At 42.7% G+C, this 24279-nt stretch overlaps 1 protein-coding gene across 3 annotated transcripts in view; it reads right to left on the minus strand.

The window, feature by feature from the left end:
• The window catches only part of crtc3 (CREB regulated transcription coactivator 3), a 78535-nt gene that overhangs the window by 50440 nt on the left and 3816 nt on the right, over positions 1-24279 (minus strand). For all 3 annotated transcript variants that reach the window (XM_059640198.1, XM_059640199.1, XM_059640200.1), the window contains one exon: positions 5479-5589. In XM_059640198.1, the coding sequence (XP_059496181.1) occupies positions 5479-5589 (111 nt within the window). The remainder of the gene's footprint in view (positions 1-5478; positions 5590-24279) is intronic.

A 24279-nucleotide genomic window follows, 5' to 3' on the forward strand; every position in this document is an offset into this window, starting at 1 on the left:
TAATTCTCTTTTTCTCTCCATACATGAGGTCAGACCTGTTGAGTTTCTCCAGCACTTTGTTCCTACTTGTACCACATTATCAGATTTATTTTGGCCATTACAGCGCTGTTTGTGGGAGCTGATGGAGTGAAAACTGATTATAGAGATTGTGAAATGCAACATATAAGTGGGGGTCTTTTCTTCTTTCCACATTTACCTGGTGTATACAATTTTTGACATTATACACCACCTCACCGTAGGACTAAGGAATCCACATTTTTCCATTTTCTTTCGACAACTCAGTTCTTTCAGTGCTTGAGCCAGAAGTTCTCCCTACACCACTGCTAGCTCTTTAGTAATCTCCCTGCCCACCTTTACACAAATACCTGCCTACAGCTTTCTGTACTGAGGTGGGGAACTGGGTTGGCAATTGGTGCAGCCCAAACTCCAGACTTAGTCCAGCAGGACAGCTGGCAGCAGGCTACCTTGCTGGAGCCTGAAGTTACAGTCTCACATTGAAGTCCATAATACAATAGGGAACATCCACAACCAGAGATATGACACACAGGTAGTACACAGCCAGTGGGGTTATAATAGCTTTCAAAATTAGTCAAAAATTACACTTATACAGAAATGTAATACATCTTTCAGAAACTATCATCATTGTCATGAAAGTGAAAAGCTGTGTGTAAATTCCTCCCTCTCAGCGAGAAGGATAAGCAGTTGTTCAATTTTTAATATATTGTTTGAAGAGGGATGGACCTGAGCCAGGACACAGCATGAAGTCCCTGAGCCATTTTTGATATTGCTGGTAGATACTGAACACCCATTTGAGCAGGACAAGACTTTGGTAAACTTTACTTGAACAGGGAGTGCCTTTGTTTAATGCCTGAACCAGTAGCCTTGACAATGCAGTACTTCCTGACTACTCAAAGTAGGTCCGCAGAGTGGGCTGAAGTCACTGGAATGCAGCATGAGCCCAATGAATACGAATTCAGAAGCGAAACCACTACCAATCCTGAGATGCTGCTTGGCCTGCTGTGTTCATCCAGCCTCACATTTTATTATCTTGGATTCTCCAGCATCTGCAGTTCCCATTATCTCTGATACCAATTTAGACAAGCTGACAAAAATCAAAAGAAAAATTCACAACATCGTTATAGTTAAAATGGTTTTGCAACAACAAACTCATAGACATACTGTGCCTTTAAGAACTGTCATGTTTTGTAATCTCAGTGGTGTCCTGCTCAAAGATATTTTGATAATTAACTCCATACTCAGAAAGAGAGAGACAAGGGGGAAGGGCAGCAGCAGAACACAAACAGAGAAACCTTGAACAGGACAAATGAAAGCAGGCAGTAGGGGACAGTAAACAGAGATAGAGATGACACAGCTCAAACCCAGTGACCTTCTCAAGGACACCAGTTTCTGCCACATAATAGCAGACTGCAATGCATTTAGTGATTACATTCACCACTGTAGCTGGTATTTACACTCCTGGAACACAACTCTCTCAGCTAGCGACTCCCAGGAATCCCATGGATTTCACTTCCTTTGATCAGTCTCTTCTCTCCTCGAGGAGTATATTCTGTAGGGTATAGATCCCAATGGTGCCACTGTAGCATTATTTGAGCAGGGAAAGCACAGAGAATTAATGAAAGCATAATATTATAGATGCTGAGATCTCACATAAAAAACAGACATCACTAGAGCAATTCAGTAGGTCTGACAGCAGCTGTGGAGAGAGAAACAAAGGTAAACTTTTGAGTCCAAAAGACTCCAAAAAGGAGCCTTGCTCAGTTTCATCAGCATCGTTTGTCTTTATCTGCAGTAAAGTACAGTTTCAATCTCCATGGCATGCACTTTCTAGCAGGGGGCTGGCTAACTAACTGCATCTCCTAGTTCAATGAGACTGATGCTAATTATGATGCCTTTTGCTGTTCACCTGGCACAAGGTCCACCCCACGGAACTCTGAAATGGTACGGCGATAACTGATATTGAGTCCACAGACAAAACCAGAGTTACGGGCTCTTAAATCACTCAACAATGCAACAGTTGCATTGGAATTGCTCACTCCAAGTCAAGTAAGCAGCTTCTAAGGGTGAGAAAGTTCAGCTAAAAGAAACAATCCCATCTCTCCTATCCATGCACTCCTTCAGTCAAAACACTACCTAGGTCCCTGTTGAATACACTGACTAATCTCTTCCCTGCTCCAGCAGGAGACTGTGCCACCTTGGGAATCTGTTTTTCTCTCTACAGAACTGAAATCTGTGTGTCTTGCTTTACAGTTTGTTTTTCTCCAGTTTATTTCAGCTCAGCTTCTCCATGTCTGTTAGAATTTGAATCACCATGGTTTAACTGATAGTATAACCAAAACACAAATACACATGGTCCTGTCACACATCAGACTCTGAACATCAGCCAATCACCGGTATTTCCAACTCCTGTAAAATATTATAAATTTCACATAATATCTTTACCCAGCGCGACACTAATGGAGGTGTTTGGACAGAAAGGAAAACTGCAGTTAAAAATGAATACTATAAAGGAAAGGCATTTCAAGAAATATCAGGGTTTAACGTGAAGTTGAAAAGTTGTGAACTGACGTACAACTGAAAAGGATGTTAGGTGAAGGTGCAATTTCAGTGCTGTAGGAGATGAGAGTGGACGTGGCTACTCCATTTCAGACAGAGGCACCTCAGTATAGATTATAAGAGTGGACAGAGGCATGATGGGCCCAATGGCCTTTATTTGTTCTATATGATTCTATAGTTATTATAAACTAGGGAGACGGAGTTAAAGCAGCAGATTAGAAGTCACAAGGCCAACAAGGTCTGTTTTCACTGAATAGCTAGGGATCACCCCACCCACACTCTAACCACATCCCCTAGCCACAATACCCAGCACATCCCTCAACCTTACCACTACATCCCTCAATCCCTTCAATTTTTGAGAAACAAAACCAATTGCTTCATGATTCCATTTAAAGTCTTTCTTGGGAACCTACTCCATGATATAAAGTTAATCATTCTGCCATTAGCTTCCCTGTTAACTAACTTTCCCAATCTTACAATTTGTCAATTTCCTTTATAATCCATAAAACGTCAGTGTCGTTTCCAAAGACAGCATATAGCTTATCCTGTTAACTGCAGTCACTTTGACCGCCCTGTTAGTCTAATTCAGGGCGACTAAATCACACTGATTTGAATACTAGAATCCAAACTAAGCAAATTGGACCAGTTGCAGCAAAACTCATTGGAAGCTATTGGAAGCAACTGTGTCATGTACTACCCTCCCCATCCTTTTCTACTGTCTACTCCTATTTAATGGGTGGCACAGTGGCTCAATAGTTAGCCAGGGACCCTGGTTCAATTCCACCCTGGCTTGACCGTCTGTGTGGAGTTTGCTCGTCCTCCCCGTGTCTGCATGGTATTTCTCAGGATTGTCAGGTTTCCTCCCACAGTCCAAAGATGTGCAGGTTAGTTGGAATAGCCATGGGAAATTGCAGTTGCCAGGGATGTCCATGGGAAATGCAACGTTACAGGGAGAGGGTAGGGAGGGTGGGATGTTCTTTGGAAGAGCACTGTGGACTCAATGGGTTGAATGGCCTGCTTCCACACTGTTAGGATTCTATGATCTAGGGGGCTTGCTGTAACACAACAGGACACCAACAGTACCTGCTGGGACCTCAACCAGGCAGCCATGCTTCAGATATGACCTGTGATAGCAAAGATCAGCAGGGTCTTCTATTACAGGATGCATCACAATCAAATCTGAAAATGGATTCATCTAATACGCTCACTTCCCATTTGATGCTACTCATGAATTAGCAGAAAGATTTGTTTGATCCCTCCCAAGTTCAACTGCAGTCCATTAGCAGTGATTGGTTTTTTTACGGCAGGCTAGGGTCAAGGGTGGGCCTCTTCCTGGTTTGTGTGGCTGAATTATGTGTTGTCCTACTCAGGAATACACCACAAATCTGATCACCTCCAGAAATATTTGCTACTGGCACCACTTCATAGAACACATTAATGACTCAAAGTACATGAATTATTTGGCACAACATTAAGTCATTGGAAAAATTAACTCTGAATTTAATCACAGATTGGCCTAACGTCATGTCTCAAGTGGAAAAACACCACTAATCAAAAACAGTAGCCCCCCCTTTCAAACTGACACTACCCACTAACTCAGTTCACTCACTTGAAGTTCTAAAACATTGCCCACTGTCGCTCTTAAATCATTTCATTACCAATGCCCCTGTCACATGTTCCCATCTCCAAAACCATGCCCTCAATGCTCTCCACATCTTTCTCCCGCTCGTGTGTCATCCTGCTCAAAATGCAACTCATCCTCATCCAGAATTCTTTGTTCTGTCCGTAGAAATTATCCAACACATGTTTGTATCTCAATAAACCACTTTACTCTCATGCTGACATTTCTCTTCTGAGCCTGCTGCAATGTTCCAAAGAATACTAATTGCAGTTGCCAGGGATGTCCATGGGAAATGCAATGTTACAGGGAAGGGGTAGGGAGGGTGGGATGGATGCATCTAAAAGTGCAATGCTCAAGTGAAAAATGATACATTTGATTGTATTTTCTGCAATAGCTGACTTGAACTGCTTTGTAATGTACTCAAATAAATTTATGAATTAAATATATTTTTTGCAAATGAATAAAAAGACCCTTACATCTCACTATGGCTTCACGGAATGAACGGAAGTCAATAAAACGTGAATGACTGCCATGTGTTTCACATATACTTCAAACAAGTATAGATGGTCCTGGTTTAATTAACCAGTCTTCCGTGAAATGCTAACTGATTACAGTGTGCAGACATGCACTGCTGCTGGATTTACTAATATGTGGGAATGATTACCACACAGTAATCTAATCAGGGAGGTGATGTCAACTCACTTGAGGCAAGTTCAATTAGTTCATACCTGACAACTGATCCACAAAATGAGATTACAATCTCAAAATGACTTGGTTATTGATACACACAAGATCATTAAAACATTTATTCAGCAGTTCTGCAGTGTTTATGTTGTGAAGTATGTCTATAATCAAGGTAAGTGTTGTTTCAGCCAAGAAATGAAACACCACATCAAACACTTCCAGACAGGTACAGTATGGGATTAGAAACAGAATAAAATTCCCTCTACACCATCAAATTGAAAAGTAAAACTCCCTCACCTCTATCCCCATCAGACTCTCCCAGGACAGGTACAGCACAAGGTTAGATACATAGTAAAGTTCCCTCTCCATTTTTACACAGAAAGTAAAGCTTCCTCTACTGTCTCCACAGAACGCTCCCAGAATAGGTACAGGCTCTGGTTAGATATAGGGAAAGAAAGAGGCAAACAAAACAACTGGCCTTTCCTCCTCATGGTTAAGTAAGAAAAGGAGAATGGGGACAGAATACTAGTGACAGTCAGAGCTGGTGGCAGAAAGTCTGGGCTGGATGCAGCGCGATGGTTGTACCCGAATGGCGTTACCTCCAAGTCGTTTGCGTTGTTCCCAATCTGATTGACGTTGGGCAGCGATCCTCCATAATACTGTGCCCGGGTCTGCGCTAAACGTAAGTGGTGTAGTTTATGAAACTGTACCTAGGAGCAATTACAGGACAGAATCAGTTTACAATGGCCTCCATAACTCAACAATCAATGATAATTAAATTGGGCGCGTTTATTTGGCAAATATAATTCAGCAGAAGATAGGCACAGGTACAGTCCTTTCAGCCCAACACAACTTATGCAGGGTTTACGCTCTACTTGCATGTCCTCCCACCTTGCTTGTTTATCCATACACCCTCTACATCCTCCTTCACTGTAGGCATCTGGCTTCACTTTAAATGCATCTGTATGGCAGAGTCAGAATTTTCTCGCCTTTAACAAGTCTGAAACTAGTCAAACCAAGCAACACAATTTATGTGTAAAAAGAACCAGATTGTCTGCACTTCAGTCTTCAGGGAACATGTGTGTCCTAGTTTGGATGTCAGTGTTTTAGAGAAAATATTAAAAAGATGGATTGCTGTAACACAGCACTTCTCATGACCAAACATCTCAAATACTTCACAACCAATTAAGTACTTTATGAAGTGTAGTCACAGCTATCAAATTGGAAATATGGAGGCTGATTTGAACACAGCAATTCCCTACCAACTGCAATGTGATAATGTCTAGATCATTTTGTTTTATTGAAATGTTGATTGAGGGATAAATACTGGCCAGGACACTGAGGATAACTCCACTGCTCTTTTTCAACACAGTAGTCGTGTATCTTTTACATTAACTCATGCAGGCAGATGGGCCTCAGTTCAACACCTCAACAGAAAGATGACACCTCTGACAGTGCTGCACTCCCTTAGCAGATCTGCACCTTCCTCACCTGCAAAAGGCAAACCTATTTGGTGGACAGCTCGCTATTCTCCCTGCAGTCAGGAACAAAATTCTATAACACTCATGAAGACTGTTATTGCATTTTTCAACACTCGTCAATCGACAAAAAGAGACAATTGGCCAGGTAGCCTAAAACTGGTCATAGGGAAATTGCCAGAATCTATTGTTGTGCAGACTATAGCAAGACTGTTAGAAAATTAAACTATCAGAATCAACATAGCTCTGTAAAAAGGAAAATCATATTTAACTAATGAATTAGAATTTTTTGAGGAGGAATCAAGCAAAGTGAATAAAGGGAATTGTGTAGATGTAGAATGCTTGGATTTTCACAAGGCACTTGATTAGTTACCACAACAGTTAGTGCACAAGACAAGAGCACAAGATGTTGGGGTTATATATTAGCAGGGATAAAGGATTGGCTAGTTAGCAGGAAGCAGAGAGTCGGGATAAGAGAGTTTTTTGGGTTAGCAAGTTGTAATAAGCGCAGTGCCACAGGTATCAATGTTCGATCAACACAAGTACAATCTACATCAATGACTTTAACGAATGTACGCTAGCTAAATATGTCCATGACACCAAGGTAGATAGAAAGACAAGTTATGACAAAGTAACAGATGAAGTTTAATTTAGATAAATGCTGCAGTTTAGAACGGCAAATCAGGGCAGGACACATACACTTAATGGTAAGGTCCTGAGGAGTGTTGCCGAACAAAGAGGCCCTGGAGTACAGGCTCATAATCCTTGAAAATGGAATCACAGGTAGATAGGATAGTGAAAGCGATGTTTGGTGTGTTTGTGCTTAATGGTCAGTGCATTGAGTATAGGAGTTGGGAGGTCTGTTGTGGCTGTACAGGACATCAGTTTGGCCACTTTTGGAGTATTGTGTGCAATTCCAGTCATCCTCCCACAGGAAGGATGTTGTGAAGCTTGAAAGGGTTCAGAAAAGACTTGAGGATATTGCCAGGGTTGGAGGCTTTGAGCTATAGGGACAGGCTGAACAGGCTGGGGCTATTTTCCAAGTATCAGAGGCTGAGGGGGTGACCTTATAGAGGTTTATAAAATTATGAGGGGCATGGATAGGGTAAATAGACAAGGATTTTTCCCCGAAGTGGGGGTGATCAAAACTAGAGGGCATAGCTTTAAGGTGAGAGGAGAAAGATTTAAAAGGGACCTAAGGGGCAATTTTTCATGATTAGTATGGTGCTTGTATGGAATGAGCTGCTAGAGGAAGTGGTGGAGGCTGGTACAATTACAACATTTAAAGAGCATCTAGATGGGTACATGAATAGGAAGGGTTTAGAGGGATATGAGCCAAATACTGGCAAATGGGACTAGGTTTAAGTAGGACATGTAGACAGCATGGACAAGTTGGACCGATGGGTCTATTTCCATGCTGTATATCTCTATATGGATCTAGGCAGGTTAAGTCAGCAAGTAAAAGAAACTGGCAGTCGGGAGTATAACATGAAAAATATCAACTTGTTAACTTTGAGAGGAAGAATACAAAAGAGGCACATTATTTAAATTAAGATTACAAAACTCAATGGTCAAGATGTGGAGGTGCCAGTGTTGGACTGAGGTGGACAAACTCAGAAGTCACACGACACCAGTTACAACAGATTTATGTGAAATCACAAGCTTTTGTTGCACAGTTCCTTCATCAGGGGCATTCTTGGTCAGCTGCAGAGACTTATTATCTGACACTCCACTCACACCCGTTGTATGACTTTTTGATCTCTCTGCCTATGAACTCTGTGTTCTGTGTGCTTGTCTCTCATTGCACCCGATGAACTGGCTGCGCTCCAAAAGCTTATGATTTCAAATAAATGTGTCAGACTAAAATTCAATGGTGAGGGGGGATCTTTGTGACCTGATACATGAATTACAAAAGGTTACTGCCCAGATACAGCAAGTGATTAGAAATGCAACTGGAATAGAACACAGAATACTACAGCACAGTACAGGCCCTTCGGCCCTCAATGTTGTGCCGACCTGCCATACTAATCTGAAGCCCATCTAACCTACACTATTCCATGTACGTCCATATGCTTGTTCAATGACAACTTAAATGTACCTAAAGTTGGCAAATCTACTACCGTTGCAGGCAAAGCGTTCCATACCCTTATGACTTTTATTGCAAGGGAAAAGGGATATAACAGTAAGGAAGTTTTACTCTAGCTGCACAGTGCCTTGGGGACTCTATACCTGGAGTGATGTGTTTAAGTTTGATCTCCTTATTTGGAAAGAGACACAGCTGCATGAAAAGAAGGCCACAGAACTGATATCATTCCCGGATAAAGGACTTTCCTTTTGAAGAAAGGCTGAACAGGTTGGTCTTATTCTAGAAGTCGGAAAATGCATATGTGATCTTACTGAAACATACAAGATCCTGAAGGGCCCAGATAAGAATCATAGAATTATAGAATCCCTACAGTGTGGAAACAGGCCCTTCGGCCCAACAAGTCCACACCAAACCTCAAAGCATCTCAACTAGACCCCATTATTAACCCACCTAAGCTACACACCCCTGAACACGACGGGCAATTTAGCATGGCCAATGCACCTAACTTGCACATCTTTGGATTGTGCGAGGAAATCGGAGCACCTGGAGGAAACCCACGCAGACACGAGGAGAATGTGCAAACGCCACACAGAGAGTTGCCCGAGGGTGAAATTGAACCTGGGTCCCTGGTGCTGTGAGGTAGCAGTGTTAACCACTGAGTCACCGTGCTGTAGGATACTGGGAAGATGTTTCCTCTTGTGGGGAGCCGAGAACTAAGGAACATAATTCATGAAGAGATTTCCCTCATAACATGGACTAAAGAGCTTTACTTCCTTTCAGATTTTTGTTAATCTGTGGAATTCTCTTCCCCGTGAAGTAGTGGAGGCTGAATCATTTATTTCAATCCACGCTGAGTCAGGTAGTTTGATAGACCAGTCAGTCCAGGGTTTATTGGGGACAGACAGGAAAGTGGAGCTCACTGTATACCCAAAGCAACCACAATCTTATTGGAAGACAAGGCTAGCTCAGGGGGCAGAATGGCCTACTCCTGTTTCTAATTTCTATACTCCCACATTAATTGGTCCCATTCGTTTAACTGTTGTTCTGAGAATCTTGTTCTGCACAAAATGGCTGCTACTGTTTCCTTCAAATTGGCTTTGGCAAAGTGTTTTGGTCTGTTCTGCTTAGCGGAGAGGTTGAAAGGTGCTTGTCTTGCTCTCAAGGGAAAGTGTAATGAAACCAGTCATGTTGCACTAAGTGGCAGACTGCCCAAATAACCATCAAATCAGATTTATTATTGCTCAAGACTGTCTGTTCTCCATCAACTGCATGAGTCAAATAGAGGGAGGAGGAATATTTTGCAACAGTTATCTGGATGGACTCAGTAAATATTGGCACAAAACTGGTCAAATTTTAAAAAATGAACAAATTATATGCCTGAGTGATAATGGGAACTGCAGATGCTGGAGAATCCAAGATAATAAAATGTGAGGCTGGATGAACACAGCAGGCCCAGCAGCATCTCAGGAGCACAAAAGCTGACGTTTCGGGCCTAGACCCTTCTTCAGAGAGGGGGATGGGGTGAGGGTTCTGGAATAAATAGGGAGAGAGGGGGAGGCGGACCGAAGATGGAGAGAAAAGAAGATAGGTGGAGAGGAGAGTATAGGTGGGGAGGAAGGGAGGGGATAGGTCAGTCCAGGGAAGATGGACAGGTCAAGGAGGTGGGATGAGGTTAGTAGGTAGGAGATGGAGGTGCGGCTTGGGGTGGGAGGAAGGGATGGGTGAGAGGAAGAACAGGTTAGGGAGGCAGAGACAGGCTGGACTGGTTTTGGGATGCAGTGGGTGGAGGGGAAGAGTTGGGCTGGTTGTGTGGTGCATTGCGGGAGGGGACGAACTGGGCTGGTTTTGGGATGTGGTGGGGGAAGGGGAGATTTTGAAGCTTGTGAAGTCCACATTGATACCATTGGGCTGCAGGGTTCCCAAGCGGAATATGAGTTGCTGTTCCTGCAACTTTCGGGTGCAACATTGTGGCACTGCAGGAGGCCCATGATGGACATGTCATCTAAAGAATGGGAGGGGGAGTGGAAATGGTTCGGGACTGGGAGGTGCAGTTATTTATTGCGAACCGAGCGGAGGTGTCCTGCAAAGCGGTCCCCAAGCCTCCGCTTGGTTTCCCCAATGTCGAGGAAGCCACACCGGGTACAGTGGATGCAGTATACCACATTGGCAGATGTGCAGGTGAACCTCTGCTTAATATGGAAAGTCATCTTGGGGCCTGGGATAGGGGTGAGGTTGGAGGTGTGGGGGCAAGTGTAGCATTTCCTGCGGTTGCAGAGGAAGGTGCCGGGTGTGGTGGGGTTGGAGGGCAGTGTGGAGCGAACAAGGGAGTCACGGAGAGAGTGGTCTCTCCGGAAAGCAGACAAGGGTGGGGATGCAAAAATGTCTTGGGTGGTGGGGTCGGATTGTAGATGGTGGAAGTGTCGTAGGATGATGTGTTGTATCCGGAGTTTGGTGGGGTGGTGTGTGAGAACGAGGGGGATCCTCTTTCTGCTTTCCAGAGAGACCACTCTCTCCGTGACTCCCTTGTTCACTCCACACTGCCCTCCAACCCCACCACGCCCAGCACCCGGCAACCGCAGGAAATGCTACACTTGCCCCCACACCTCCTCCCTCACCCCTATCCCAGGCCCCAAGATGACTTTCCATATTAAGCAGAGGTTCACCTGCACATCTGCCAATGTGGTATACTGTATCCATTGTACCCGGCATGGCTTCCTCTACATTGGGGAAACCAAGCGGAGGCTTGGGGACAGCTTTGAAGAACACCTCCGCTCGGTTCGCAATAAACAACTGCACCTCCCAGTCGCAAACCATTTCCACTCCCCCTCTCATTCTTTAGATGACATGTCTATCATGGGCGTCCTGCAGTGCCACAATGATGCCACCCGAAGGGTGCAGGAACAGCAACTCATATTCCGCTTGGGAACCCTGCAGCCCAATGGTATCAATGTGGACTTCACCAGCTTCAAAATCTCCCCTTCCCCCACCGCATCCCAAAACCAGCCCAGTTCGTCCCCTCCCCCCAATGCACCACACAACCAGCCCAGCTCTTCCCCTCCACCCACTGCATCCCAAAACCAGTCCAACCTGTCTCTGCCTCCCTAACCTATTCTTCCTCTCACCCATCCCTTCCTCCCACCCCAAGCCGCACCTCCATCTCCTACCTACTAACCTCATCCCACCTCCTTGACCTGTCCGTCTTCCCTGAACTGACCTATCCCCTCCCCACCTATACTCTCCTCTCCACCTATCTTCTTTTCTCTCCATCTTCGGTCCGCCTCCCCCTCTCTCCCTATTTATTCCAGAACCCTCACCCCATCCCCCTCTCTGAAGAAGGGTCTAGGCCCGAAACGTCAGCTTTTGTGCTCCTGAGATGCTGCTGGGCCTGCTGTGTTCATCTAGCCTCACATTTTATTAAATTATATGCCTGCTTTGCTTTATTTTCTAAATGCTAATGTTATATGTATGGTAACCAAACCTCACAAAGTTATTGTGCATTGTTACAAAACTGATCAAACTGAGTCAAGAAACACTAGTCTTCTACACCCCAGGAAATCTTATCAATGACTCATTAATGCATGGACTTAAACCGGGTTATTGTTCCACAGCTTCAGTCACCTTGTTTAAATGGGTATTGTGGGACTAGAAAGCTGATATTAAGCAAACTATTCGACTGCAGAGTGTGTTAAAAACCAAACCTGACTGCGTCTTTACTCAAATTCCACACACATGTTTGGTTGTCAACGGAGAAGGAGATCACTGGACTACATCCAGGAGTGCAATACTGATTGAAAGTTCTTATTCCCCTCATAAATTTGAACACAGCTTTCAAATTTTCTGCTAACATTTTCTGCTTCTCATCTCTGGTACCATCCTGGCAAACCTCCACTGCAACCTCTCCAAGGCCCGAACATCTTGTTTTGTATGTATTCCTGAAAAGCTCTACGGGACACTTTATCCCAATAAAGGTACTATAATAAACTGTTTTTCTAGTTTCTGCTCAGAATTAGTCATAATATTTCAACCAAGAGGTAACCAGTTGCTTCAAAGCTTCACTTGCCTGTTTTACTCGGCTCAGTGACTTGTTTTATAAAGTCAAGGATCCTCACGTTTGCCATTTTAGAGACTATAGCCACGTGTCTTGACACCTTCAAGGTTTGTGCATGTGAATCCCCAGGTGTCTCTATTCCTGCACCACCTAGTTTGTTGGGAAGGCAGTGACATTGTGGCCATGTTGCTGGACTAGCAATGCAGAGGCTACTGTTTTCAGGATGTAAGTTCAAATCCTACTGCAGTAGCTGTAAATGAACTAAACAGATATGGAATACAAAGCTTGTCTTGGCAATGATGATCATAACACGAACCATGAATTATTGGGGTGCGTGGAGATGGATAGGAAACTAGTTGGTAAACAGGAAACAAAGTGTGAAAACAAAGAAGTTTTTTTTCTGAATGGCAGGCAGTCTCTGGTGGGGAAACACAGGTATTAAAGCTAGGACCCCAGACATTCACAATATATGTTAATGATTTAGATGATGGAAATAAATGTAACATCTCAAATTTACAGATGACTCAAGGCTGGGTAGGAGGGTGAGCTGCGAGGGGGATGCAGAGATGATTCAGTGTGATTTTGGACAAGTTGACTAAATCAACAAATGTTGGCAGATATGGATAAAGGTGAGGTTATTCACTTTGGTAGTAAAGTTAGGAAGTCAAATTATCTGGATGGCCGTAAATTGAGAGGAGAATGTGCAACAAGACCTGAATGTCCTTGTACATCAACTATTAAAGGTAAGCTTGCAGGTGGTCAAGAAAGCAAATGGTACATTGGTCTTCAAACTGGGAGGATTCTAGTACAGGGACAAGGATATCTTGCTGCAATTATGCAGGACCTTGGTGAGACTATGCCTGGAATATTGTGTGCAGTTTTTCTCCTTATCTGAAGAACAATGTTCTTGCTATAGACAGAATACAGTGAAGGTTTACCGGACTGATTCCTGGGATGGTGGGTCTGATGTATGAGGAGAGATTGAATCAGTGAGGATTACATTCACTGGAGTTCAGAGAGGTGAGGGGAAAGTATCACAGAGACAATAAAATTCCACTAGGACCAGACTGGGTTGATGCAGGAAGGATGTTTCTAGTGACCGGGGAATCCACAACTGGGGATCGTGGTCTATGGACATGAGGTAAACCATGTAGGATTGAGATGAAGAGAAACTTCTTCACCCGGAGAGGTGTGAGCCTGCGGATTTCACTGCCACAGAAAGCAGTCGAGGCCAAAATGCGATATAATTTCAAGACGCAGTTAGATATAGTACTTGGGGCTAAAGGGACCAAAAAACATGCGGTAAAGCAGGAACAGGCTGTTGTGTTGGATCATTTGACATGATCGTAATGAATGGTGGTGCAGGTTTGAATAGCCTACTGCTGCTCCTATTTTCCATGTTTCTATTGCCTCTTTACATTTTTTCCTCAAAATGCTGTACTTTGAGTTTTCTGCATAAAATTAAATCCAGTTCACTTGCCATTCATTCACCAATCAACAGCTTCAAAAGTCTGTTTAACTCCTCCTTACTTTTTTCTACTTTTACTGGTTTTGTATCATCTCTAAACCATGGCATTTTCACCCCCTTTTATGCAAGTCCAGAATATTTTTAAAATCTAAAAACGCTGATATGCTATGTTACCTAGACGTTTCCAATAATAATCCAGAAAAGTGGAATTTAGATCTCACAACAGGCACACAGGAGGCAAACTTGCTAATTTAAAGATGCTGTTTTCCATGTATGTGTTTGTTTGTACGTGTATTACAATTCTTTACAGAGGCAGGTGAAAGGAGAAGCCAAACCTGGTCCCATGAAAAAAAATTAACAAATTGAAATGTAGACAGGTGTTTTTGTTTTCTTATTGGATGTGACCTTTTGTACGTTGGTAACTTGCCAAAAACATTTTGCCCTGAAGCTCATCACACTTGTGCAAAACCTGCCCTTTCTCAGTTGCTCGGTGCCGTTCAGGCGTGTTGCCCAACATGCCGAAAACAGTAAGTTACCTCAATGGATCAAAACTTAAAAGGAAAAATTATTTGAAATATGAAGTGACTCCATGTTCAAGTCTCATCAGTCAAAATATTGCGAGTGAAGTTAACCCTGCAGGGCTGCTGCATTGTCAGAGATGGTTTTCTTGGAAATTTTGGCCAACTCCAACCCCACCATAGGTGTGTCACTACTGCTATCTAAAAGTACATTCCACTTTGCCAGCTTCCCAAACAATAGGGTTGTCACTGACTCAGAGTCTTGCTCTGTCTCAACTGCATGCTTCTGGGTCTTCATACATAATTAAGAACTGCATGGAATGTTTTTTTATTCATTCAATGACAAAGATATGACTAGGCATTCCTAGATGTGGGTCAGCACGGGAACTCTTGCAGCACTGCCAATGGGTAGTGGGTACAAGACCTTGCTTTGAACAAGTGCCTTTGCAATGATCTGGAAAGGCACACTTTTGATGAGGCTTATTTTGAGCTCTGAGATGCAGGACTCTACTCTATAGTTGGTCCCAAGAGCGCACACTGGAACAAACATCAACTGCACCTTTGATCTGCCTGAAGCTCATTAGTTTTCCAGTGCAAAGAGTTGTCCTCAATCGAGTGGTGCAGCCTGGGACATTCCAAAGTTACAGTACCACAGCTGACAGATACTGAGGATTGAGGCAGCTGCTGAAGATGCACAATGGGCAAAATTTACTGCTTAAGGCCCATCAGCCATGGTATGCCAAACAGCTGGAAAATAGAGCATCCCTTGGCCTCTAACCCTAATAGAGGGCATGCATTGTAAAGATCAAGAGTATTAAAAATGCATCTTGAAGTAGAACATGGTGTAACAGAGAAATGTTTACTTCAATTGCACTTTTGAGGATTTCCAATCTGAAATGTTTTGCCCTCATGTTGTATACCGGAAAAGGAACATTCATTGCAAATATTATGAATACTGAATGATTCTTAATTAAGTATGAATGATTGGAACATGATGTACAGTACGTTGTATCCAGCATGAGGTGAATTTTATTCCACTTAAAAATTCTCAGAATTTGCAAATGTTTTTCAATGTAGTTTTCTTTCACAAATTTTATGAATAAAATATATTTTGGAAACAAAAACTCTGGCATTCCAACGAAGCACAAGAGGGAGTGTTGCACTATCAGGATGCCCACATTTCAATCATGTTAAAACTGAGCTGACTCCTGTCTTAGGCCAATATATATCCCATGATAACATTACTAAAACAGATTACGCAGTCATGATCTCATTGTTGCTTGTGTCATCTTGTGTACAAATTGGCTGCTACATTTCCGGTATTACAATGACTTTATCTCAGAAAGAGCTTAATTGGCCACATTGCACTTTACAATAAGTCAAAGTTGTGACTTATAAAGGATTTTCTTCTATTTCCTAAACAAAAGGCATGATAAGCCACAGTAGAACACAATAAATTTCAGCAATTATTTGCTAAAACAAAACTGAAATATACAAGCGGTCTTTCAGGGAAAAGCTAGGTTTATATTCAAGGTGTGGAATTGGCCAGTTATAATGAAGAACTCATGCCTGATATTTTAATTGGTTTTTGTTCTCTCTAGTGTTCAGATTTCCTGCTTGCTGTAATTTTTCCTTCTATTTAACCAAATTTAATAAATGATAAAAGGTATTTCCAACCACACCATCAAATTAAAGTCAAGAGCAACTTTGGAAGGCCTTTGGAAGCAAACAAACATTAACGTGCAACTGTGTGGCCAGTTATGAATCCCTGCTGATCTTGGCTGAACAGCAGAATGTCACATTATTTAAGACAAACAGCATCAGCCCCTTTGTAGGCGGTGCGAACACTGGGCCGCACAGAAAGGAAAGAAAAGAATCTCTGGTCTGTGTTGATATCAACCATTGTTGCAGGTGGGAGTGTCAGGACACATCAGGACAGGAAAAATAATTCAAGGTCCTGATGCTTGTCTAGTGAACCCTGCCTTGTCTGAGCGTGCCTGCTAATGTCAGGATCAGAACTGTAATGTTCCCACAGTCAAACAATCTTCAAACACAGGTATATTGTAAGATGAAAATTAACTGAGGTACTGTGCCGAGGTCACAGTCATATATGGGTCTATAACTCAGTAAGCCTTTAGCCGGGGAGGTGAAAAAAATTATTTGCGATCCTCCCCAGTCTCAAGTTTTTTTTAAGGGATTAATGTATTTTATTACAAACTAAATGTTAAAACAATGCTTCCATTACTGATCATGAACTCCAAGCTAACTTACTATTTTCTAATTACAAGGCTGGTGAAATAACACTGAGCACTGGCATTAAAAATAAATTTATAGTGTGACCAGTTATTTAAATGATCTCACACAGCAGATTAGTCATTTATTGAGTCAAGTCCAATTTAACGTCAGACCTCCCCTTCACTCCACAAAGTATGAGTCTACCTTTAACATAAGGCGTAAAATAATGGCTTCCTGTTGCCATACATGTTACACACATGCAAGGTCACATTCAGCAAACACTACTGGCTTTCACCATTGGCATCAGCTTCCCAGTTTAGCCCAGATAGGTGGAATAAAAGGCCCCTCTGTCCAATCACTGTCAGGGGCCCAAATGAAATGAATTTGGGCAGCTGCATGTCACACCTCCTGATCAACGAGCAAACTTCTGAGGCCAAAGTGTGACCTGTGTGGCTGGTGGAATAATATCACAACACAGATAGGAATAACTGCTGAGATTGTAGAACAGACACTTCCTTGTGACAGTATAGAGTGAGTGTTTGATGGGGACCATGCAAAAATAGTCTTACTTTCAGTTTACAAGAGTAGGGAGAGCTTTACTGTGTATCTATCCCAATGCTGTATCTGTCCTAGGAGGACCTCCATGAAAATAATGTTAACCAACCCACAAACTATTGAGCTTGGCAAAACCGGATGCAGACTCCACCCCCATGTCTGTCTGTCTCTGTCTCCCCCTCTCTGTTGTACAACATCCTGTTCTAACATGCCTGGTTCACTCAGTGCTAATATATTTGGGTTAAGGATGTGACCTTTCATCACTTTCCAAAACTGACATCAAACTTAACCTGTAGTCTCTTCCTCTAACAAATGCCTCAACTTTTCCACAACTAACCATAGCACCCCTGCAAAACATTCTGCGATGTTTTACTGTGCTCAGTTACTGTCTCCTCTCTCTGTGATCTGATGGTGGGTCCCAAATGTAATGAAGCAGATGTGACCCCGAGCTCTATAACCAGGCCCATAGGACAAAAGTGAGGAAACATTGCTAAATCCAGATGAAAACTTTGTCCAGTTCCAGCAACAGCACAGTGCTTTATTCTAGGCACCACCATTCCAGGAAAGACTTAAAAGGTCCTGGAAACGTTACAGAAGAGATTTACTAAAGTACTTCCAGGGATGGGGGATTAGCTGTATGGAAAAGCTGGGGTTGTTCTAATACTGGGGAATATTGATAGAGGTACACAAAATTGTAAAAGGTTTGAATGGGTAAATAAAGGGTACTTACTTCCAGTATGACATATCAGAAACTACAAGATGCAGGTTTGAGACGTATAGTAAAAGAACCAGAAGTAACACAAGGGAATTTTTTGCTGCTGCAATGATCAGGAATACATTGCCCGATAGGGTGATGGAAACTAATTCAATAATAGCCTTCAGAAAGAAATCTGACAGATATGAACACATTGTAGAGAGGTGGGGAAAGAGTGGGGGCAGGTGGGGCTACCTGCAAAGAGCCAGCAGAGATTCTAGGACCTGTTGTAATGTGTATAAATTGTTGGGATGAAAATGTAGGTGTCCGATTACTAAGCGTGCAGACATGAAAATTGGTGAAGATGTAGACAGTGAGGAGGGATACAGCAGGATATACATCAGTTGAAAGGTTGGGCAGAGAAATGGCAGATGGAGATTAAACCAGACAAGTGTGAGGTGATGCATTCTGCTCTCCCAAAATGTAAGATGAAAATATAGCATAACTCTTGGGAACACTGATATACAGGGGTATTGCAGTGGGGAGATGGGGTAAGTTCATTGTCCCCGTTAGTGGCAACACAACTGGATCAGGTAGTAAAGAAGGTATATGGCATGGGTGCCTCCATCAACTGGGGCCTTCATCAATTTATATTGAGTATAAAAGTTGACAAGCCATGTGCAACCGTATAAGACTTTAATTAGGCCACATTTGGAGTATTGTGTGCAGTTCTGGTTGCGACATTATAGGAAGGATGTGAAGACTTTAGAGAGCTTGCAGAAGAGGCCTGTCAGGATGTTGCCTGGATTGGAGTGTATTAGCTAGAAGGAGATATTGGGCAAATTTGGATTATTTTTCGCCAGAGCCTTAGAGACTGAGGGGCAACCTGACAGAGACATATAAGGTTATGAAAGGCTTAGACAGGGTGGCTAGCTGGACTCTTTTTCCCATGTCGGAAATGTAAAATACTAAGAAGTACATGAGTAGGAAAGTTTGGAGAGATGTGGCCCAAAAGCAGGCAGGTGGATCTAGTTTAGTTTGGGATCATGTTTAGCATGGACTGGTTGGACCAAAGGGTCTGTTTCCATGTTGTATGACTCTGAACTAGGCTGCATAGGTTTAAGGTGAGAGGGGAAAGTTTGAAGGAGATATGTGAAGCAAGTTTTGTTTTTGCATAAAGCACGGTACCTGCTTGGATCGTGCTGCGGGAGTGGCGAAGCAAATACAATAACACCTTTAAGAGTACTTAGACTGACATATGAACAGGCAGGGAATAGAGGAATGTGGACCATGTGCAGGCAGATGGAATTACTTAACAGCAGCATCAAAGTCTGCACAGACACAGTGGGTTGAAGGACCTGTTCCTGTACCGTACCATTCTATGTTTAAGAAAAAATGATGTCTGCAGGTTTTATATTCTATGATTCTAGTAGACCAGACAATGCTGAATGTAGTTGTGAACTGCCTGTCTTGAATTATTCTCAGGTATCTCAATCGACAGAGTTTACATTCTATGTTGAACTCCCCATCATTGGAAATTAATGCAATGGTCAATCTACACTGGAATGCGAATAAAATGAAATGTCTCAAAACAATTCTTTGTTGAATTGCTAACTCTGATATTCTCTATGCTAACAACAGTTTTATTGCCTTGAAAGAAGAGGTATGAGTAGGTGAAACAGAAACAGGAACTGATGGAGCAACTCAGCACATCTGGCAGCATCTGTGGAGAGAAAGCAGAATTAATGTTTCTGAAGAAGGGTCACTGGACTCAAAACATTAGCTCTGCTTTCTCTCCAGAGACGCTGCCAAGCCTGCTGAGTTTCTCCGGCAATTCCTGTTTCTGATTTCCAGCATCTGCAGTGCTTTGTTTTATTACATCTACCAGTGGCTGTTGATTCCTGTCACAGACACAGCTGGAAATTTCAAGCCATGGGATCACTCCACCAACATGTCACATCAATGTGGAGGAACAGAGCAGGTCAGGCAGCGTCAGACAAACAGGAAAGTCGACATTTTGGATCTGTATCCTTCATCAGGACTGGGAAGGGTGAAGGGAGCTCAGAAATAAATGGGAGATGGGGTTAGGGGCAGGTAGGTGAGATTGTGATGGGTGGATGTAGGTAGGCGGTTGTAGAGATTGGTCAGTGGGAAGGGTGGAGCAGATACGTAAGAAGGAAGATGGACAGGTTATATCAGGTCAATGAGACAGGGATGAAAGGGAAGGCTAACATGGGATGAGGCTGGGGGTGGGGAGATTTTGAAGCTGGTGAGTTCTATGTTGAGACCATTGTCAATGCGGTTCAGTTGTTGCCACTCTGACCTCAGAGTTTCCAGGCTGCGAGGTCAAGACACACTCTGAGCATTTAATCCAGGTTGGCACTACCTCAGACATGAGCTTCCAGTCACTGTGTGGGTGAGGCGTTCCCACAGCACCCTCCCAGTGCTCTGGCAAATATATCTTGCAGTCCCACCATCACCAAAAACAGAACATCCACCAGTCACTTCAGTGCTGCATGCAGGTAGTGAGTAAACCAAAGAAAGATCAAACAAAAATTACACCATAATTGTAATCACCACATTCTGTTGTGTTAGTAAAACACAGAGGCCTTCAGAATTTTAGAGTCTTGCAAGTAAAGAGGCAATGCTTCATGTGGCTACAGGTTTTGTATTTAATTAGACAGTCTGAACTTGACAATACAAAGCTACCAACATGAGTTGGGCCTGTGCAATTTAATCTCATTACAAAACATTGTTAAACAGTATCCAGTAGAAATTTGTTTACGTTTCTGAGGTTGGTTGGGAAGAACACCATAAAAACACAAGTGCTCGGATAAGCGAAAGGACAACAAAAACTGGGAAGCGGAAGAGGTCAAGACTGGAAGAATGCAGGGAATTGGATAACTCAAGGTTATGGAGATAGGGAGGGGTAAGGCCCATGAAAGGTTCTGAAAACAAGGATGAGAATTTTAAAATGAAATAAAGGAACCATATGTCTGAATACAGAGAAAAAGAGAGATAGGTGAAGGATCAACTGAACATGTGCAAGTTAGGATACAGGCAGGAAAGGTTCAGATAATCCCAGGTGTACAGTGGGGGGCCCGCCAGTAGAGTTTTGGAATAGCCATATTCAAAGGTACCAACACTGAGATCGTACCAAGCTGCCATATTCACCAGAGGTGTGGCATTCTAAAACAAGTGTGTGTAACTTGTTTTGAAAGAGCTGGCTAAGCTCTGTATAAATAACACAACATTCCAGCAAAAACCAAACAGCAAGTGCCTAAGTTCACAAATACACATCTGGAAGCAGTGAGGCTAACAACCAAATGGTGTTCAAGGCCAAACTAACAGGAATTGACAAAATAGCTTGGTCATCCACATGGAACACAACCAAAACCATGCAGAATAAAACTTTCCTATGACTCATGCTACACAGTTCAGAGATTGACACTGTTTCGAACAATTAAATACAGCACAAATAACCGCCTTCGGAATACAGACCAAAGCAGTGATGAAGAAAAGTCTCCATACAGGCTTCCCCAACCGTCCAATTAGGAAACGCACTGCTCCTTGTGATTTTAAAATCAAACATTGTCTCCAGGAATATCATGGGCCCTATGCAGCAGGCTGTAGCTCCAAACTGTTAAGCTGCTATTTCTAGAGCATTGTGCTGTCAGCAAATGACAGATGCAATGCCCCCTGCGGTCAAACTAATACAAAGTCAAAGTAGCACAAATAGTCCAGAACTGCCTGAAGAAACTGGAGTGTGAAGATCCCAGATAGTAGACAATTCTTAATGTTTAAATTCTCCAGCACTTGCTGTTTTTTTTTCAGATTTCCAGCATCCACGGGATGATTAAACTCCAGGGTTTGTTCACTTAATTATTCAATTTTATGACCTTACAAGGGACAAAGTTGCACCATGACAGGATAATGCATGCATGCGTTAAATGGCACAATATCCCTCCATAAGTTGTTGTCTTTTAGTTTTTCTTGATGTCCTACCCTTATCCTTTTACTATCTGCAACTTCAAGGTGCAGAACCTGCTTCATATTATCGTGCATTGGCAGGTCAGCTATATGCCACCAATCCAAATGTTGCAGCTATTTGGGCCATTAGCTACCGAAAAGTAAGTCCATGTTTCACTGAGGCCTACATCTCAGAGTGGGCCCAGACAAAGCGCTCAGAATCACCTCAAATTTTGGGACATACATAGACAAATTTGTTCAACAAGCCAGTGTTTCAAAGCTGGTAATTATCTTCAACTGTTATCCAGATTTGACTTAAAAGGATTAGGTTATAGATAAGTAGATTTCTTGGTGGATTGTACAATAAAATGAATTGGCAGGGCTTGGAGAACAAGTTTCTCAGGTGCAGTAAAAGTTCGTTCAAGCACAAGGGAAACAAGATGTTGCCACATTTATGCAAGGGACTTTAATCCTTCTGTAGGCCCAATACATTTTAACCTGTCACAAACCACTTAGACAAAATAGATCAGCAAACTGAGCAATATGATTAGTTACCATTTCTCAGAATCTATTCATGATAGAAAACGTCACACTTGACACCCATTTTCTGCCCATCGCACTTCCTGACTAACACTCCGAAAGGAAAACACAAAAGAAATTCAAATTATTTTGCTGAATTTGTTTTCAATAAAGCAAACACTGCTTACTTAACAGTACTTAAACATGTCAGCTTAAGGAGACAATTTTAATGTAAAGTTTACTCTGATTAAAAACAACTTTAGTTATGTGCAACCAAAACAAAAAATATTGGCAAGCAATTTAGTGCTAAATGTATCAAATCAGGAGACTGAAACCCCCTCAATCTGCTGAGTTCTCTGATAAATAATGACTAAACTCCAGGGTTTGTTCACTTAATTATTCAATTTTATGACCTTACAAGGAACAAAGTTGCACCATAACAGGATAATGTATGCATGCATTAAATGGCACAATATCCCTCCACAAGTTGTTGTCTTTCAAACAGAATCAACATCTGATTTACAGAAGCAAGTAAGGTCATTTCATCTCTCGTGTCAACAAAATAGGCTTGCATCTGCCTTCCAGTACTGATTGTATTGTTTTTGAAAAACAGTTGGTGCAGAGTGAAAGGGGCAAATTGCCTCCTTGTGCTGTACTCAGATTCTATGAAAACAAAGGAACTAGAAAGAAATGATAAATGTATTTAGTTTGGGTTCTACCATCCTGAAGTCACACATCATACTAATAATGGGAGTTACTGACGAATCACTGTGATCAATCTCAACAATGAGTCAACTCTCGACTCAGAAACAGCAGAGAAGATCCCCCAGACTGGAAAGCTTTGGAACCTTAGGAACACTATCACCTGTTCCTCGAGTAAATATGAAGTCACCACCAGACCATAGGGCTGCTCTCCCATTAAACAAAGATGACTAATTTTAGCTTAACCAGAGGGTCACCATGCCTCAAGCAAGGTTAGAAAAATGGGGCTGAACTGAACCCATGTTGTTGCAAACACTTTACGCTGCAATCCAGTCAATGGAGATACACTACACTCATCACGTACCAGGTTGCAAGTTACTCATATTCTGGATCCCATTCCCTAATTTTCTGTAAGAGGTTATTCCATTTGCATTTTAATTAGCTATCCCATTAGTTGCATCATCTGCCCAGGGAAGTGGTTTTATAGATTGACCACCTATTGCAAATATTGCCTTCAAAGTATAGTTCTGAATCTAACACTCTTCAAGCACAGGCCATTCAGCCTGTCTCCAATAAATTTCAATGTTGGGCACAAGAATTAACATCCCTTGAAACACAACTTTTATTTGCCAGTGATAATAAAATGTGAAGCTGGATGAACACAGCAGGCCAAGCAGCATCTCAGGAGCACAAAAGCAGACATTTCGGGCCCAGACCCTTCATCAGAGAGGAGGAATGGGGAGAGGGTTCTGAAATATCAAGCGGAGGCTTGGGGACCGCTTTGCAGAACACCTCCGCTCGGTTCGCAATAAACAACTGCACCTCCCAGTCGTGAACCATTTCCACTCCCCCTCCCATTCCTCAGATGACATGTCCATCCTAGGCCTCCTGCAGTGCCACAATAATGCCACCCGTAGGTTGCAGGAACAGCAAGTCATATTCCGCTTGGGAACCCTGCAGCCCAATGGTATCAACGTGGACTTCACAAGCTTAAAATCTCCGCTTCCCCCACCGCATCCCTAAACCAGCCCAGTTCGTCCCCTTCCCCCAATGCATCCAAAACCAGCCAAGCACATCCCCTCCCCCCACTGCTTCCCAAAACCAGCCCAGCTCGTCCCCACCTCCCTA

Source organism: Stegostoma tigrinum, chromosome 36, assembly GCF_030684315.1.
Source record: "Stegostoma tigrinum isolate sSteTig4 chromosome 36, sSteTig4.hap1, whole genome shotgun sequence".
NCBI lineage: Eukaryota > Metazoa > Chordata > Chondrichthyes > Orectolobiformes > Stegostomatidae > Stegostoma > Stegostoma tigrinum.